This window comes from Sitodiplosis mosellana, unplaced genomic scaffold (assembly GCF_009176505.1).
Source record: "Sitodiplosis mosellana isolate CC-2019 unplaced genomic scaffold, AAFC_SMos_1.0 Smas_scaffold_3, whole genome shotgun sequence".
NCBI classification, from domain to species: Eukaryota; Metazoa; Arthropoda; class Insecta; order Diptera; family Cecidomyiidae; genus Sitodiplosis; species Sitodiplosis mosellana.
The window spans coordinates 2,736,378-2,754,048 of NW_022595246.1; the positions used below are offsets into that span (position 1 = coordinate 2,736,378).

The window sequence follows — 17,671 nt, forward strand, 5'->3', positions numbered from 1 at the left end:
ACATTCATTCTCAATTTGGTCGGTGGCATGCTTTCGTAGAAGTTTCAATCCAACAGTTCATTGCATAATCGCATATTTGTGCTTTGATTACTTCATTGATGCAAATCATATTCATGTTGTTTTGATTGCAATGTCGAAATGCTTGTAAGTGCATTGTTTTCACTCTAACCTTCAGCTGACAATCATAAATCATTAGATAGCGCAAAAAGAATCAAATGCAACGAACCACAGAACAAAGGCGAACTTTCATTCTTCCTCAAACACCAACAGATCGGATATATTCACACACACACACACACACACACACATACACTTCTTTGTTGTTCAATTTTGGCATCATTGACATTACACAATTCAATAGAATCATTAAACATTTCGCATGGACGCTATTCTTTTTCTTCTTCGACCTCTGGCTGACTGACCATTGTGTGCATCGAATTTTCGAGTTGAATTGGAATCAAACGTGTTACACAAACAATAAATTACCGCATTACCTACAAAGATTCAAGTTCATACACAACAATTAGAGATTGAAACGACAGTTACACGATGTGAAACCCACATCATTATACCGGCTATGAGTTCCGTCAACAGACAATTGTATATACCAAACATGACTGAATGGATTAGAAAGAGTCATAGAGATGATAATGAAAAAACACGACGGTGCGGAGGGATACCTTCGTTCAATTGAAACGAATTTTGTTTTGTTCATTCCATTCGAAATGCGATACATTGAAATGTGTACTTCTACTCCGGGCGAAGGCGATTCCAGTTGAAGTGTGGTTTTTGCGATTGACAATTAAACTCTCTTTCATGGTTCTCTTCGATGAAGAATGACGACCATATTATGTCAATTGTCATAGAAATATGGCCTTAAACAGTGCCAATGAAATAAATAGAACTACTTGTTTTGGATCGAAACTTTCGAGAACAAAACAAATTACAGCCGGGTCACATGTGCACATAGTTTGCTTTGCACAAATTAGCATGACTTCCCATGAATGCTTTCATCTTACACAAAGAACCGCAACCGCCGAGGTGAATTATAACTATGCTTAATGACTGTTGTAGAAGTTGAACAGTTTTGAGAGAGAATAACAAAACCAAACCATAATTCAACCGTTTGTTCAACCATTTCCTTCTTCTTCCATAAAGTTTGAGGCTCTTTTCTTTTTTTTAATTCTTATTCGTTTTTTTTTCGCATAAATTTCATTTTTTCTAGTTCATAAATTTTCATAGAAGGAACAAAAAAAGCAACGAACAATTTCTACATGTAAATGGTTCGTCGGATCTTGACCTGGACTATTAATATTTCTTTGAATTGAGAATGCTATATAAAAAGCACCGTAATTGTTGGACAAGGACTTCATTCTGTTGCGTATCAATAAGGCAGATCCAGCTGGTCCGTTTTCCACGATGAATCACTGCCGAACGGTTGAAAATATACGTAAACAAAACGATGACGGTGGCGGATAGCATGGCATGGTAGAAAACACGTTTATTATCCATCAATTATTCAAAATCGTTTGATTTCGTTGAAATCAATACGCATACAGTGCGATGAGTGTAATGAGTCCAACAGCAATCCTCAGTTCGTATTTGTTCGTCAACTGGAACGGTTTGGACTTTTCTTTTCAAACATACTCACATTTTCTAGTCAAAGTGCAAACACAGATCTCAGTCGATTAACCTTTTTCCCAAGATCTTTTTTCTAACACACACGAAAAAAAAATCTAAAGCATAAATATAAAATCGTTAAAATAAAGAACTAAACTACATTGTAATCTATCAAACAAAAGTGTCAGAAATAACATTTAAACAAACACCTTTAAATTGTGATTTGATTAAAGAAGAAGAAGAAGAAGAAAAACATCAATAAGCAAAATGAAACCAATCTTTGATTTAATGTCATTTGACAATCGAGTGTTCACTACGTTTGTTGCATGGTCTTGCATGCTCGTTGTTAAGATGATGTTGCTAGCACCATTTACGGGCTTTTTACGCTTCAAAACCGGCGTAAGTACCATACTTTTTTCATTCGGTTAGCAGTCGAGAGAATTCTTTTCATAATTTCTTTTTATTTCGCATTTGCTATTGCATGTTTGAGAAAAATAAAAATAGATTATAATTGATTGTGTTGATTTCAAAAAATTACTGAATACTCATTCTCAATTGGCAATTCAATCCAAAAAAAACACTCATTGAGAACGTTCAAAATTTCATTTTATTTTTAGTTAAAGAAGACGACTGTAAGTTGCTTTCAATGAAATTGGCAAATTTGAAACTCAATCGAATACTGTAACCCTAAAAAAAACTGTAACAAAATTCCATTCTAAATGTTGAAAACACTTTTCATGTGAAGAAAAATAGTCGTAAATTGTAGACGATGTAGATTTAGTTCAGTCAAGAATGTGTTCACTTTTACCCCAACATAAATTTATAATCGTACATACGGGGCAGATAGTATTTCACTCAAAAATTACTATTCACATATTCACCTACTTATATCGAATGAAAACGAAGGTTTTATCGTTTTTATCACATTCAATGGTGCTGCCCAATTCGTTTTCATTCTTTCATAAATTGTAGGAAAAGAACACAATGAAAAATTATACAAATGAAAGTCACTATTAATTACATTGAATCCACTAAAAACCTAGATAAAATTCAATTTAGTTTGCCGTATACGTAGAATTCACAGTAGACCAAAATTTCAAGTGTTACTCAGTATTTAGTTTGAAAAGTTCCGAATGCACATCAAAAATGAGCAGACGTACTTATTTCCATCCATGAATAATTCAATAGACATACGCAGGCGTTTTTTCAAAGAATGAAAAACGCAAGAAAAAATGTCCTGAAAAATTATGAGTTGATGAACATTATCCATTCACTTCTTCAGTTTGGAAAACATAGACGGTATCTGTTTTTGGAACAAATATTCACATAATCGAGCATTGGGGCTTATTCTAAATGTACAATGGTAATCAAAAAATTATTAAACTCTCTCTTTCCGATATAGTATTCATTTGGTTGAAAACTAGTTACCTTCTGCCGATCTTTTTTCCGTTGAGTTTTTTTCAATATTGCTCATTATGATGCATTTTTTATGTGAGCATCAAGGTTATAATTATCATGGCATTTTTTTCAAGACGCGAACGCTTCTTTTCACATAAATACATAAATGGATTGGAATGCATAAAAGAAAAATGGGGCATTATAAAAGGAGCCATTGATTATTCATTTATAATATTTCTGTAGAATCTTTTTTTTTCCCTTCAAACAAACAATACTGTCAAATGCTATTGCATTCCCCCTCCTGATAGTATAATCAAAAAAATTCTCTCTTCCTTTTCACTTTTATTCTTTCAATGAAAATGATATGTTATGATTTTGTGGTATGACGCTCTAGTTGACATTTCGTTAAAAATAGACGAATTGGAAAATAAACTCTTTTGGTTATTACACTTTAGATGTTTGTTTTTATTCATTTCGTTGTTATGGACCCAACAGTTCATTTTGAGGTCAATCGATATGACAATTTCGTTTGATTCGATTTTGGTCGAGTTTGTCTTCGTTATCGATGTCGAATTAGGTTACTCTTGAAACCAGGCTTTGTTATGCGCTAAATCCATCACGCTGAATAAATTCATGCGATAGATTTATGCGATAAATGTGATGCGCTCGCTTTGCGGTGAACGAAGTCTGTTGCTCTTCAGTTATTCACGCATGAACGTTCATGCTTTGCAGTGAACGCATCGCTAAGCGGTAGTGAAGAGGAACAAAACTCGTTCACCGCAAAGCGAGCGCATCACATTTATCGCATAAATCTATCGCATGAATTTATTCAGCGTAATGGATTTAGCGCATAAAAAAGCCTGCTTGAAACACGTATGAAAACGCTTTGAAATAAAAAAAAATGTCTCAATGTTCATTCTGCAAAAGTGGGCCAGTTGTTGTGAGTCAATCTTTGATTAAAATTTGTGCGAATCCTAGCACATGTCCAAATACAACTAAACGAATAGTGTTTCGGTCTAAAATGCATAAGGAAATACATTTTCAGATCGTTCAACATGCAATACAATTAAGTGGACAAACATTTAATACATAATTAAATAAGCGATATTCGGATATATCGCTCGATTTCATTACAAATATTCTAATTCTATTATGTCAAATTAATACAGTATGATAGCATCAATACGGTGATGTCTATCGATTTGAAGTCATACATTCAAACGGCATGTAAATAAAAAAATTAAACGTTTCGAATGTATACAAACCGATTGTCGTCATAATCATCTGTCCACTAACAATACAATGGTAGACATATACACCGGTTTAATGGACAACACACGCACACGAAAATACGCTCAGTTGCGTGAGCCTAATGAAGCGAACAATAAACAAAGTCTCGACCGAACATCGACAAATTGCGTGTACATCATGCCATGTAATACACTTGTTGCGCTGCTGTTCGTTCGTCCACTGTTCCACAGCAGTATCGTGCCGGTGTTTGGTCAGTCAAGTTCATTTGTTTAATTAGTGTGATTTTCACCGTGTGAAACCGCGTTTGCGAAAACCAAAACCGACAGAAAAATTGTAAAATCAGAAAAATGACATTGGCATACCAATTGATCGATTTCAAGAATCCAGTTTTTCTGGCCTATACACTATGGAGCGTTACATTGGCGTTGAAAATGATGTACTTGTCGATGCACACAGCAATTTTTCGCTTTAAAAACCAGGTTTGTTGTTGATTAAAATCCAACATTGAATTTTGGCATTTATTTCAATTTCTTCGTTCTCATGTCGTGCCCCATTCACAGACGTTTGCCAATCCCGAAGATGGTGGTCGACGAAATGTTCATTTCAATAACGAGGAAGTAGAACGCGTTAGACGGTATTCTTTGAGACTTTTTTTCCCATTGATTTGATTTCATTGTATTGTATTGAAATGACCTTCTCTATGATTTGACCATTTTCTAGTGCACATCGCAATGACATGGAAAACATATTGCCAGCTTTTCTCATCGGATTGTTGTATGTACTCATAGAACCGTCAACATTGTCAGCCTGTTTGCTGTTCAAAATTGGTGCCATCGCCCGAATCATTCACACCGTAGTCTATGCAATCGTTGTGATTCCACAGCCTGCACGTGTTCTGGCCTTCGCCATTCATTATATCATCACCATTTACATGGGCGTATCTGTTCTCTATCACCTTTTCTAATTAGAAACAATTATAATTGATTGAACTTTGCTCAAAATGTTTAAGAGCTAGTACAACTAACGGAAACCCGATCATATTGTACAAACAAAAGAATTAGAAAAGAGAGAATTAGAGGTCATGTTGTACGTTGTTTTTTAAAAGTCGTCCGATTGTCTTATCAGCTATAATGTTTAAAAATAAATGAATTAATGCTTAAAATACTTTTTTTTTCTGGAATTGATAACAGCAATATGACTATATTTCATGCTAGTTCTGTTCGACATGACGTGACTTCATATTGCATAAAGTGAATGATTGGTTTACACAGTGATTTTCTTGAATCACAGGTAGAAATTTCCATAATATTCGAACGAAGCAGTAACATTGAAACACACAGTTCAATCTTACAAATACACATATCGAACAACCGGCTTTTAATAGAGTCAATACTTTTCGGTGTACTTAAGATAAGAATATTTGTGGTCTCTGTAGTATAGAGTGTACTACTATACACTTTTAGAACCCAAAGAAGAAGCGATTGACAATTGGTTTTGTCACGTTTTATCGGCAATTGCTCGTGTTTCATTTTCATATTTCGGCCATAATTCGTATTTCATGTGGAAAAAAATCTTTCAAGCCAATTTTTAATTTGATTACGGTGAAACTTTGCGTTTTTCGTCTTTTAGTTGGCAATGTTTACACTTTTAAATAAACCCGGCTTTGCTGTACTCAACACTTTGACGTACTTAATGTCAAAATCTCTGTTGTCATCGTGATGTTTGCGATTCAGTCAATTTTTTTGCGATTCAGTCAAAGCGAGTAATTTGCGACTTTGTGCTAATTCCCTAGTTTCAACGCAACTTTCAAAAATGGCACACGCTCATTTGGACCTATTGAGTTTTTCAAATCCAGTTTTTAGCTCGTACGCTTACTGGGGCGCAATTTTGGTAATAAAATGCTTTCTCATGAGCCCGTGGACAAGCTACTTTCGCTATAAAAACAAAGTACGTACCATCGAATTGAATTCTGTATCAAATTGATACTAAAATAATTTTCTGATCCATTTCCATTTGTTTTTAGATGATAAAAGGCTCCAATAAGTCCAGAAGATGTGTCGATACACAAGTTTGTTGGTGCCCGTGGTGAAATCAAAGTAAATCACAGCCATCCAGAGGTCGAACGGGTTCGAAGGTAACGAAATTTTCTATTTCCATTGAATGATCTTATATTTCGGTATCGAAACATAATTTGTGCGTTCGGTTTTACAGAGGCCACTTGAATGACTTGGAAAATATTCTGCCGTATTTGTTCGTCGGTTTATTCTACGTACTGACGAACCCATCGGTATCGCTGGCCAAAACACTGTTCAAAGTAGCAGCTCTCGCTCGTATCGTTCACACCATTGTTTACACTGTTATTGTGATCCCACAACCAGCTCGAGGTACCGCCTGGGCTATACACTATGCCATCGCGTTATACATGGCCATTTCGGTTGTACTTTACAGCAAATGAACTTAAATTCCATATATTTTTAAGATTATAAACCAGAATAAGCAATCGAAATGTCATTAACTATGCTGAACAAAACCGGCACGCACACACGCAACAAACTTTAATAAATCATATATGATGAATACATGAAAATCGTGTTCTGACCGAACATGGTTGCCGTTTGTATTTGTATGTCTTTTCTCTTATTAGTAAACAATGTTTACATGTTCAAAACTAGTTTTATACGCTCCTCCGCACTGTGATACGTCCAAGCTTAAATTTCTCTAGTCATCGTGATGTTTAACAATCAGTTTTGCGTCATCACTTGATAAGCAGCGTTCATTCCACACAGTGTTCTATTCTCAGTTTTAAAGTTACTTCCAAAGATGTCAGACGCGAGTTTAGATTTGTTGAGTTTTTCCAACCCAGTATTCGATTCTTATGCGTACTGGGGCGCTATTTTGGTGATCAAGTGCATGCTGATGAGCATATGGACAGGCTATTTTCGATTTAAAAACAAAGTACGTACCATCGAATTGAATTCTGTATCAAATTGATACTAAAATAATTTTCTGATCCATTTCCATTTGTTTTTCGATGATAAAAGGCTCCAATAAGTCCAGAAGATGTGTTGATACACAAGTTTGTTGGTGCCCGTAGTGAAATCAAAGTAAATCACAGCCATCCAGAGGTCGAACGGGTTCGAAGGTAACGAAATTTTCTATTCCCATTGAATGATCTTATATTTCGGTATCGAAACATAATTTGTGCGTTCGGTTTTACAGAGGCCACTTGAATGACTTGGAAAATATTCTGCCGTATTTGTTCGTCGGTTTATTCTACGTACTGACGAACCCATCGGTATCGCTGGCCAAAACACTGTTCAAAGTAGCAGCTCTCGCTCGTATCGTTCACACCATTGTTTACACTGTTATTGTGATCCCACAACCAGCCCGAGGTACCGCCTGGGCTATACACTATGCCATCGCGTTATACATGGCCATTTCGGTTGTACTTTACAGCAAATGAACTTAAATTCCATATATTTCTAAGATTATCAACCAGAATATGCAATCGAAATGTCATTAACTATGCTGAACAAAACCGGCACGCACACACGCAACAAACTTTAATAAATCATATATGATGAATAAATGAAAATCGTGTTCTGACCGAACATGGTTGCCGTTTGTATTTGTATGTCTTTTGTCTTATTAGTAAACAATGTTGACTAAACACTTGAATTTCTCTAGTCATCGTGATGTTTAACAATCAGTTTTGTGTCATCACTTGACAAGCAGCGTTCATTCCACACAGTGTTCTATTCTCAGTTTTAAAGTTACTTCCAAAGATGTCAGACGCGAGTTTAGATTTGTTGAGTTTTTCCAACCCAGTATTCGATTCTTATGCGTACTGGGGCGCTATTTTGGTGATCAAGTGCATGCTGATGAGCATATGGACAGGCTATTTTCGATTCAAAAACCACGTACGTAATTTTCATGCTGATTTTCGTTCAAAAGAAATCAAATTTTCAAAGAGCATCTGAATAATTTATTCTTTTTTCATATGTAAAGACGATTGTCAATTCCGAAGATCTGAAAATAGCCGAAGCGCTTGGTCATCGTAATGTAAAACTGAATACGAATGATCCAGATGTTGAGCGCGTTCGACGGTAGATATTGAACCAATTAAAAAAAAAAAAAACAATTGAACTTCAATCAAATTAAACCGAATATGTAATCGTTTTTTCAGCGGTCATTTAAATGATTTGGAAAATATTTTGCCGTATCTATTTGCTGGTTTGTTCTATGTATTAACCAATCCATCGGTTGGCGTGGCGTCGACTCTCTTTAAATTGGCAGCTTTGGCTCGTATTGCTCACACCATCGTCTATACCGTCATTGTGATTCCACAACCAGCTCGAGCACTCACATGGTTCATTCAATACTTCATCGCAATCTACATGGCTGTTTCAGTTGTACTCTATAGCAAATAATTGTGAAATATTTATTATCCAATAAAAATCGATATGATAACAGTTATCAATGATCAAGTGCGGAAGTGGCATTTAATTATGTTTTAATATCCCAGAAAATAGATATGCAATAAAGCAGTTTACCTATACTCAACATACAAGAACACGAATGATTGATGAAAAAAGCAAATCATCATGACATTTAGCATTAATAATCGTACATATACATGTAAGAGAACAAGTTTTCATCGAATCATTTTCATACGTACGTCTGAGGTGTGTAAAAATAAACATCTAACTGTCAAGGTCGTGTATGCCAGTTTGTTTTTTTGACAAAAGATTTGGTGTAGAGCACGAACATATTCCATTTATTGTCCACATCCACAGTAAACAAAAAAATCTTTTGGTGTACACAAGTCGTTTATTAGTTATAACTTGATTTTTTCTGCGTTCGAAAGTCCAATCCGAATCGTTCCAATTAAAAAAAAATGGATAACGTAAAAGCAGTGCAATTTTCTTATCAATTGCTTGACAAAGACAATACCGTCTTTCGGGCATTTCTTTTCTGGAGTAGTGTTTTGGTTATCAAATTTCTACTCATGGCTACATTAACCGCATTCCATCGATTTAGAACAAAGGTTTGTTTTCTGACTTGAAATTGTTTTGGTTTTGGAGTTCATTAGGTTAAGATGTTGTTATTTTGCTTACATCTATGTATGTATATTCACAGGTTCTTAACTAGATTTGATGAATAATTTAAAACACACATTTTTTGTTATTGTTGTAGTTTGAAATTCATTTTTTTAAATTAAAAATGCACAAAAAACCCAAAAAAAACTATTAAAACATACAACAAGTACACAAAGGATAGAAATTTCAAATATCTTGAGTTCAATATAGTACAATGAATGAGCTAATTTGTTCGTTATTTATAGACAACTCCCAATCCAGAGGATTTGGGTACGTTACGGGCATCTGAAGTGAGCAGTGGAAATGACGATGTTGAACGGGTTCGAAGGTAAGGAATACAAAATATAATTCAAGAACATCGACCATCTCTAGATTAAACTAATTTGAATTTGTTCCAAATTTCACAGAGCTCATCTCAACGACATGGAGAATATCTTGCCGTTTTTGTCGGTGGGCCTATTCTATGTGTTGACTGACCCGAACGAAATGGTTGCTTTATGGCTGTTCAGAGTGACTACCGTCGCTCGCTTTGCCCATACATTCGTCTATGCAATTTACGTTATTCCGCAACCAGCACGAGCTATTTGCTTCTTCATTCATTTCGCAATCACTCTCTACATGGCATTCATGTGCATTATCTACTTCATTTAAACAATTCTCAAATAGAAGGAAAAACGAACAAATCGTTGCTAAACGCTATATGCACTAACTTACTGCACAAAAAAAACACAATCAATTATTATACCAATATATCGTGATAATTTCAATTATAAATACAAATTTGAAAATTTCATTTTGGTCAATCAATAAATTACGAAAAAAAGTAAATAGAGTTTGAATGTATAATGTTTCATCACGCATTTATTCAAGTTGATAAATAAAGATATGTATTTTTGGTGTTTAAAAACGAATGTGTTTGAATCTTTCTCACTCTCTCCCTGTTTTCGTACATACTCAATCGCTGGCAACACTAATTTAGTACAATCTTTGACAAGCGCCAATTCAATATGGCGTCATTATGGCATTTTGACAGATGTAAACAGAAGAAAACAGATCGACTTTAGCAACGCTTCGTTTATGTGAGAAGATGCCGATTTTATTTTTGTGTACAAGCAAAGTTTCTTTTTTCAACCCTTTTTTGAACTGACCTCTTGGTGGCGACGATGGATAAAAGCTTTGATATGAAGATGGACGAAGATATCGCTGATGATGGCTGGGGTAGACATAGAGACGACGAGGTAATATTTATTTGGAGTTGAAAATATGGAACCAGCTTTCATTCACTGTTTGAATAACACAATGGTGTTTTGATGAATTTAAGATGGAACACACCGACGAACCCATGGAAAATCCACAGGAAGTCATTGACGAATGCCTATCGAAATTTTGCACACCCGATTATATTATGGAACCCGGCATTTTTACACAGCTCAAAAGGTCCAATTTTGAATTTCAGTGCAATTTGTCTCTTTAAAGACCATTACATATGTGACAATTCCGTGACTAAACTCAATCGTCATAACCAGACCAGTATCATTTTTCCCCCCGTTGAACAATTTCTGTTTTTTTCAACGTGTTTTTTTCTTCTACTTAGATACTTCCAAGCTGGTGGCACACCCGAGCAAGTCATCAATCAGCTGTCACAAAACTACACAGCTGTCGCGCAAATGGCAAATTTGCTGGCCGAGTGGTTAATTTTAGCGGGTGTTTGCGTTACAGACGTACAGGCCATGGTTGAAAATCACTTGAAAGACATGATTTTACGCACATTCGATCCAAAAAAAGCCGATACCATCTTCACGGAAGAGGGAGAGGTAATTAACACAAAATCCATAATTGAAATGGCTTTGTTCATCATTAGAATACTTGTTTTACCAAAATATGAACTATGTGCTGCTCGTTCTAAAAAATATCTAATCGTTTTCGAATGTTGATTCGTCATAGACACCAGCCTGGTTGACTGAAATGATAGACCATCACACATGGCGTTCGCTAATTTATCGTTTAGCTGAAGAGTATCCCGACTGTTTGATGCTGAACTTCACCATCAAATTGATATCCGATGCTGGTTATCAGAGTGAAATCACTTCCATATCAACAGCCGCCCAACAAATTGAAGTCTATTCGCGCGTACTGAAAACATCTATCATCAAATTCCTCACAAATCTAGATGATGTCCAAAAAAACATCGAAGAATGCGCGGTTAGTCAATAGAATATTGTACCATTTTGTTCATTTATCATAGCAATTTAGTTTCTTAAATGCGTTTTTTTTTTCTCTCTAATTTTTCCATAGAGAATGGTGTGTCATGGACAACACACATATGTTTACAGTCAAGTGTTGGTTCAAGTGCTGTCTCAGGAGCCAAAAGGCGGATTCAACATGAAGCGTTTATCTCAGGAAATTACCAAATATGCACTTCAAAAGTAAGCAAAGCTTATTTTCAGACATTTTCAATGGAGACGTTTTCCCTTGAAATCAAGATTTTTGTTCGAAAATGCCATTTCTCGTAATTAATTCTTCATATAATCTAAATGAGCTCATTGTTTTCTATTGTTGTAAATAGTAATCACAATGTGACACCAATTACGATGACGCTGAATGGATCGGCCGCATATCCACAAGCGTGTCAAGCGCTATCATCAATGCTATCGCGAAATACACTAAATCCAGCGGACATAACTGTTCTCTTTCGAAACTATTCAACGTCTGATCCACCGCCCATTGATTTGATTCGAAATCCGCAATTCCTCGATCTACTTGTCGATTCACTCTTCCGTACCGGTGTTAAAATCAATCCAGAACACAAAAGCAAATACATTTACCTGTTGGCATACGCGGCCAGCGTTTCCGAAACATTCACGAAAAAGGCGAACAAACGTAATATCAACAAAGATGAATTGAAGGGCACGATGCAAGCCATTGAAAAGGTGCATGGAATTTGCAACGTTAACCTGGGATCGACTGAATTGATTGCCGAACTTCAAACGCTGTATGAATGCATTCGTTTCCCGGTTGTTGGTGTTGGTGTTATTCGTTGGGTTGAAAACACTGTCACTGAATCATCGTATTTCAAACTGTCCACCGATAGTTGTCCCATGCATTTAGCCATCCTCGATGAAGTGGCCAATGTACATCCATCACTACATCAGCAAATATTAAAGTTGCTCATCAAATTATTTGAATCGAAGCAGGATGAATTGGAAATTTTGGTGCAGGTATGATTTTTTTATTATATTCCCCTTGATTTCATAGGCAATCTGGTCAATTCATTTGTGCTTGATTTTACGGTGTAATTAAAAATATGATATCATCATCGTTTTCAGTTGGAATTGCGAAAAATGCTTTTGGATCGTATGATAAATCTGTTGACAAGAGGCTGTGTGGTGCCTGTCGTCAAGTATATTAAACAATGCTGTCAAAAGGGCGACACTGACACATCGCTCATTCGATATTTTGTAACCGAGGTAAATATATTAATTCTGGCTCGATTCTATTGTTGTTGTTTTGAATTGATGTCGATTTTTATTTTTATTTTCCATGGAAAATATGTGCACGTACGCAAATTCATTTGCAGGTACTCGAAACGATAACGCATCCCTATTCGCCGGAGTTTGTGCAACTGTTTCTGCCAATGGTTGAAAATGAGGAAATCATGGGCTCAATGAGAGGCGAGGGTGATAACGATCCCGTCTCCGAATTTATTGGTAATTATTTGTTTTTTTTGTTGTTGTTTCATTGCTATGATCAAAATCTAAAGTACATTTTTTTTGTCGTGTTTCGTTTACAGTTCATTGCAAGGCCCACTACATGACAGTGTAGTTTTCGGTTCCACCAACAATAAAACCACTTCCAGATTCATTTAGTAGTATGACATTTTCCATTATTGTATACTTTATTTTGTCGAAATGATAATAAACAAACAAAGACGACAGATTTTAGTTTCGGCTGCCATTCAATTTGTTCCGAAATGAATGAAAGAAATAAAATCACTTATATCACTTATGCATAAACTGCTTGATATTTATTTAGACTTATAAATTATGAATAGTTTGAACAGAAAAGTAAGACACTGGAATATGCGAACAAAATAGAAATTAATAAAATAGAAATAAACATTGTCTGCAGTCATCTACTGGGGCTTGTAATATCTAATTGACTGGCAGAAGTCTACTCATTAAGCATCATGTGGTCCTAAATGCTCGAAATCTCTGCAACGGCATTCACAATTACATTTGGCCTTTTTACGCTTACAAAGCGGTGGTTTTTTTCCGTGTTTAATTTTTTTTCCTTTGCCGCCATCACCTCCAGCCCCACCAGATCCTCCATTACCTCCAGCCCCTCCATGGCCACCTATTGTTAAAAATTTGAAAGAAAAATACAATTAAACCGGAAAAGAGTTTCACATTCATCACAATCTTCTTTCATGTGAAAACATTACACACTCTGTTTTAGCAACCCATACAAACTGTGACAATCAAAGAGATTTTTTTTTCGCAAAATATTCACAACATGAGCTGTTTATCCATGTTTGTTTGGAAAATAAAACATATATAGCATATGATTTATGTTAGAAATTTATGGCCATTACCACATTTATTTGAATTGGAACGAAAGGACCTGATTGTTTCGAAATGTTCTCCATATTAGTATGGCTCACACCAACTTCACATCAAATTTGTACCCATTTTCACAACAAAAACTCCATACAAAACGAGCATGTTTTTGATGTGCTTGACAATACAATGGTAGGTAATGCATCGTAATCATAAATGACCGTTGCAACGGCAAAACCAAAACATCATTGTATTGTCAGTCACATCAAGAATATGCTCGTTTTGTATGAAGTTTTTGGTGTGAAAATCTGAGTCACACCAAACATGGACACAAATTTGATGTGAAGTTGGTGTGAGCCAAACTAATATGGAGAACATTTCGTGCACATTTTTGATGTGGATTTTTTTAATGAGTATATACCGATTTTACATCATCTCCACTTCAATTTATAGAAATATCTTATTACTTTGACATTTCATTTGTCTCAGCTAACATATCGACAATATTAAATTTTATTAATTGTTCAGTTTTTGATGAGAAAATCAAGTTATAGATTCCATTTGCAGGTTAAAGTGAAGTAATGAGATGAAATACTAATAATTTTTGGAAAATGGTTCATTCAGAAGACGAACCAAAACGATTGTTAACTGGGGCAAATGAAATTTCAAAGTAATAATATACTTCAATTTGAAATATGATAGGCTAAAATAATCAATTATATTGAATAAGAGCTTGAACAAGCGTATTGGAAACTAAGTGCAATTAGAGGCGGCACATAAGGAAATGATGGAATAAATGCATAAAGTTAACGTGTAATGATTTAGAATACTTATTTCAACAGTTATCATTTGAACTTACCTCCTGGATGTCCTGGCTGGCCCGGATTACCTGGCTCACCTGGATGACCAGGCTCGCCCTTTCCTCCTCCTTTCCCATCTTTGCCATCTTTACCAGCTTTGCCATCCTTGCCATCCTTGCCATCCTTGCCATCCTTGCCATCCTTGCCATGTTTTTCATCTTTTCCGTGTTTTCCATCTTTGCCGTCTTTACCATCTTTACCATCCTTGCCATCCTTGCCATGTTTTTCATGTTTTCCGTGTTTTCCATCTTTGCCGTCTTTGCCATCTTTGCCATCTTTGCCATCTTTCCCGTGTTTTCCATGTTTCCTATGTTTTCCTTTATGGTCTGAAATCAAATTAATGATTTTTAAACACCAGTGGCAAATATATATGACGGCCTGAGAAGAAAAACCTTTCCTACAAAACCTGTGCGCAGAACACAAACAAAGAAATTTTTTAGTCAAAAGGCGAACAGCAAATTTGCGAGCGCAAAAACCTAATATATTTACAGTGAGCGCAAAAGTATAACAAGCCTACTAGCATGCAAACTCCGTATAAGTAGGCCTGTTATACTTTTGCGCTCGCTGTAAATATATTAGGTTTTTGCGCTCGCAAATTTGCTGTTCGCCTTTTGGCTAAAAAATTTCTGTGTTTGTGTTCTGCGCACAGGTTTGGTAGGAAAGGTTCTTCTTCTCAGGCCGTCATATTATATATATAAAATTTGACAAAAATCATAATTTTCTCCCAAAAAGATTTCATAGCGAAATTATTTTTGGTTTCATGGATAGACTGTCCACTTATTTGTTTGTTTTTCTTGCCAAACATTATGTTGAGCTTTAGAATGAAACGGATTCATTTGTTTTTAATTTATACACAAAAATAGAAATTGGGCAAATTGTTTATAGTTGCAGAAAACACTACATTAAACTACATAAAATCTACAATTAAAATCGCCCTCCCCGAAGTCGTTTCGGCAAATTTTCCAAGATTTGAATATTCATCTTTTTCTTCAACAATATTAAATTCAACAATTCAACGACCGTTTGAACAAATGAAATTTCAAAATTGATCCACACAAATGTTTAGAATATTTTCTGTGAGATTTTCAATAAAACATACCACCGCTAGAGCTGGAACTTGAACTGGAACTAGTTCCATGACCCCCTCCATGGTGACCCCCTCGATAGAATGGCACTTTTATCTTACCGATCTCTCTGATGATAATGATTTTTTTTATATTTCCATGATGATCTTCAGTTGAAAATTATTGAAAATATTTGTTTGTGTTAAAATCAATATTGACTACATCAAATGACAAATACTTGAAAAAACGATGTACCTTTCTCATGATGTCCGTCTATTGGGAAATTGTAAGATGACATTTTTTCCATTAAAAGTTCTTATAAAAATTAAACAAGAAAGAAGCTCAACATTCGAAATAAAGTCGAAACCAATTTCAAATTTTAAGACTGTATGAATTTCGATGATTTTCTTTCCAATCAGATTAATATCAGAGTGGCAAACTAGAGTTTCATTGATATCCAAAAATGGAATTGTTTCGAAAAATTTGAGCAACTGGCACAACTGGTGTACAGATTGATTGCTGCGTCAATGATATACGCGTGCTATGAAGAATCTCCGCAAAAGCGAATGAACAAAATTGAATAAAATAAACAAAATGAAATCTTTCTGTTGCGTTTCGACGTCAGACATTCTGAATCGGTTCTTTGTTGGTTTAATGAATTAATCTGGAGATATTTTTGCGCGAAAAAGGTAAAAACAGATTGCAACATTACCTCGACTGCTTTTGCTTCAATCATTCTTCTCCACAATTATTTATAGCGCATGAATCTTGTATTTTCTCTTACCTTTTTTATGTGGCTTTGGTGATGTTGCTGCGCTACACTGTGGGGTTTTTCCTTTCGGCGAAGGTTTTTTATCACCACAACCTTGAGCTAACGCCTTCACAAAAAAAATCAAACAGAAACATTATTATTTAAAATTTTCTTGATTCATTAAAACCACAATTTTAATTGAAATTATAAAAAACTGTAAAAAATATTCTACAAATTTTACTACAAATTTTTTGCTGTGGATTGACTTTTATCTGAACGAAATTTTATTTTTATTTTCTGCAAAAAATTCTGGAATCACATTTGTAAAACTCAGCATAAAAATTTAAGAAATAAACGCAAACTCAATAGATAGGATAAAAAAAAATTAATAAAAAAAAGGTAATAACCAAGAGTGAAATGGTCACGAAAACAACAGCAAGCTTCAGCTTCATTATTGTACTGTGGCCGAGAACAGCTGGCTCATCGATTATTATATTCTCTTCATTTGTTTCGTTTCAAAATTGAAAATGCGATTTAAAACGTTGCAATGTTAGTCTTTTGTGCAATATGCGAAATGTATATAAATTCCATTTCGGTCGTGCATTCAAATTGAGAGAGAACAATGCTCAGCTGTTCAAAGAGGAATTTCTAAATTGTCGTCGTCATGCCATATCTACTGCTGTCAGCTCAGAATCTGTTGCTGTCCAGAATCCGTTGCTAAGTTGCAAATCTTGCGAAAACGAAAACAGAGATGAACAGAAAAATAATACAACGACAGCAACGTACAGTTGTCGAAATCTCAAAATTATTTGAACAATTTATATGGATTTTCTTGTGAATTAAATAAAAGCAATATTTTTTTGAATTTGATATTGAAAAGAATAAGTTTAAACTACTCACATATCTATGCATCTTTTTTTCAAATCCAATAATTCTGAAATAATAAAATTTATATTGAAAATCCACGTATCGCAAAACTCCAGAGTTTTGAAGGTTTTGATGCAATTGTTAGCTGTCTGCTGGTCTTTATTTTTAGCTTTACTGGTACGATTGCGGCATGCAATCTCGACAA

General features: G+C 35.1%; 7 protein-coding genes across 7 annotated transcripts; 6 read left to right on the forward strand and 1 right to left on the reverse strand.

The window, feature by feature from the left end:
• Positions 1-4,445: 4,445 nt before the first annotated feature.
• Positions 4,446-5,429, forward strand: LOC129566536 (microsomal glutathione S-transferase 1-like). Its single transcript, XM_055442577.1, has 3 exons — positions 4,446-4,748; positions 4,830-4,903; positions 4,990-5,429. Exons 1-3 carry the CDS (start codon positions 4,617-4,619, stop codon positions 5,231-5,233), a joined length of 450 nt encoding a protein of 149 aa, XP_055298552.1. The 5' UTR covers positions 4,446-4,616; the 3' UTR covers positions 5,234-5,429.
• A 583-nt stretch (positions 5,430-6,012) lies between these two features.
• LOC129566528 (microsomal glutathione S-transferase 1-like) lies at positions 6,013-6,889 on the forward strand. The gene is made up of 3 exons (XM_055442568.1): positions 6,013-6,216; positions 6,303-6,403; positions 6,481-6,889. The coding sequence occupies exons 1-3, from the start codon at positions 6,082-6,084 to the stop codon at positions 6,722-6,724; spliced, it is 480 nt and encodes a 159-aa protein (XP_055298543.1). The 5' UTR covers positions 6,013-6,081; the 3' UTR covers positions 6,725-6,889.
• Positions 6,890-7,021: 132 nt separating this feature from the next.
• Positions 7,022-7,897, forward strand: LOC129566527 (microsomal glutathione S-transferase 1-like). Its single transcript, XM_055442567.1, has 3 exons — positions 7,022-7,224; positions 7,311-7,411; positions 7,489-7,897. Exons 1-3 carry the CDS (start codon positions 7,090-7,092, stop codon positions 7,730-7,732), a joined length of 480 nt encoding a protein of 159 aa, XP_055298542.1. The 5' UTR covers positions 7,022-7,089; the 3' UTR covers positions 7,733-7,897.
• A 37-nt stretch (positions 7,898-7,934) lies between these two features.
• Positions 7,935-8,768, forward strand: LOC129566530 (microsomal glutathione S-transferase 1-like). The gene is made up of 3 exons (XM_055442571.1): positions 7,935-8,189; positions 8,278-8,375; positions 8,456-8,768. The coding sequence occupies exons 1-3, from the start codon at positions 8,055-8,057 to the stop codon at positions 8,697-8,699; spliced, it is 477 nt and encodes a 158-aa protein (XP_055298546.1). The 5' UTR covers positions 7,935-8,054; the 3' UTR covers positions 8,700-8,768.
• Positions 8,769-8,910: 142 nt separating this feature from the next.
• LOC129566531 (microsomal glutathione S-transferase 1-like) lies at positions 8,911-10,257 on the forward strand. The gene is made up of 3 exons (XM_055442572.1): positions 8,911-9,316; positions 9,614-9,696; positions 9,776-10,257. Exons 1-3 carry the CDS (start codon positions 9,167-9,169, stop codon positions 10,017-10,019), a joined length of 477 nt encoding a protein of 158 aa, XP_055298547.1. The 5' UTR covers positions 8,911-9,166; the 3' UTR covers positions 10,020-10,257.
• A 136-nt stretch (positions 10,258-10,393) lies between these two features.
• Positions 10,394-13,381, forward strand: LOC129566374 (negative elongation factor D). The gene is made up of 9 exons (XM_055442249.1): positions 10,394-10,606; positions 10,690-10,805; positions 10,963-11,182; positions 11,313-11,570; positions 11,664-11,794; positions 11,935-12,586; positions 12,695-12,835; positions 12,946-13,075; positions 13,159-13,381. The coding sequence occupies exons 1-9, from the start codon at positions 10,532-10,534 to the stop codon at positions 13,188-13,190; spliced, it is 1,755 nt and encodes a 584-aa protein (XP_055298224.1). The 5' UTR covers positions 10,394-10,531; the 3' UTR covers positions 13,191-13,381.
• LOC129566377 (collagen alpha-1(XXI) chain-like) lies at positions 13,358-17,167 on the reverse strand. Its single transcript, XM_055442251.1, has 6 exons — positions 17,007-17,167; positions 16,633-16,726; positions 16,104-16,121; positions 15,884-16,015; positions 14,784-15,110; positions 13,358-13,721 (listed from the first exon to the last, which is right to left on the reverse strand). The coding sequence occupies exons 1-6, from the start codon at positions 17,049-17,051 to the stop codon at positions 13,546-13,548; spliced, it is 792 nt and encodes a 263-aa protein (XP_055298226.1). The 5' UTR covers positions 17,052-17,167; the 3' UTR covers positions 13,358-13,545.
• Between the last annotated feature and the right edge of the window lie 504 nt (positions 17,168-17,671).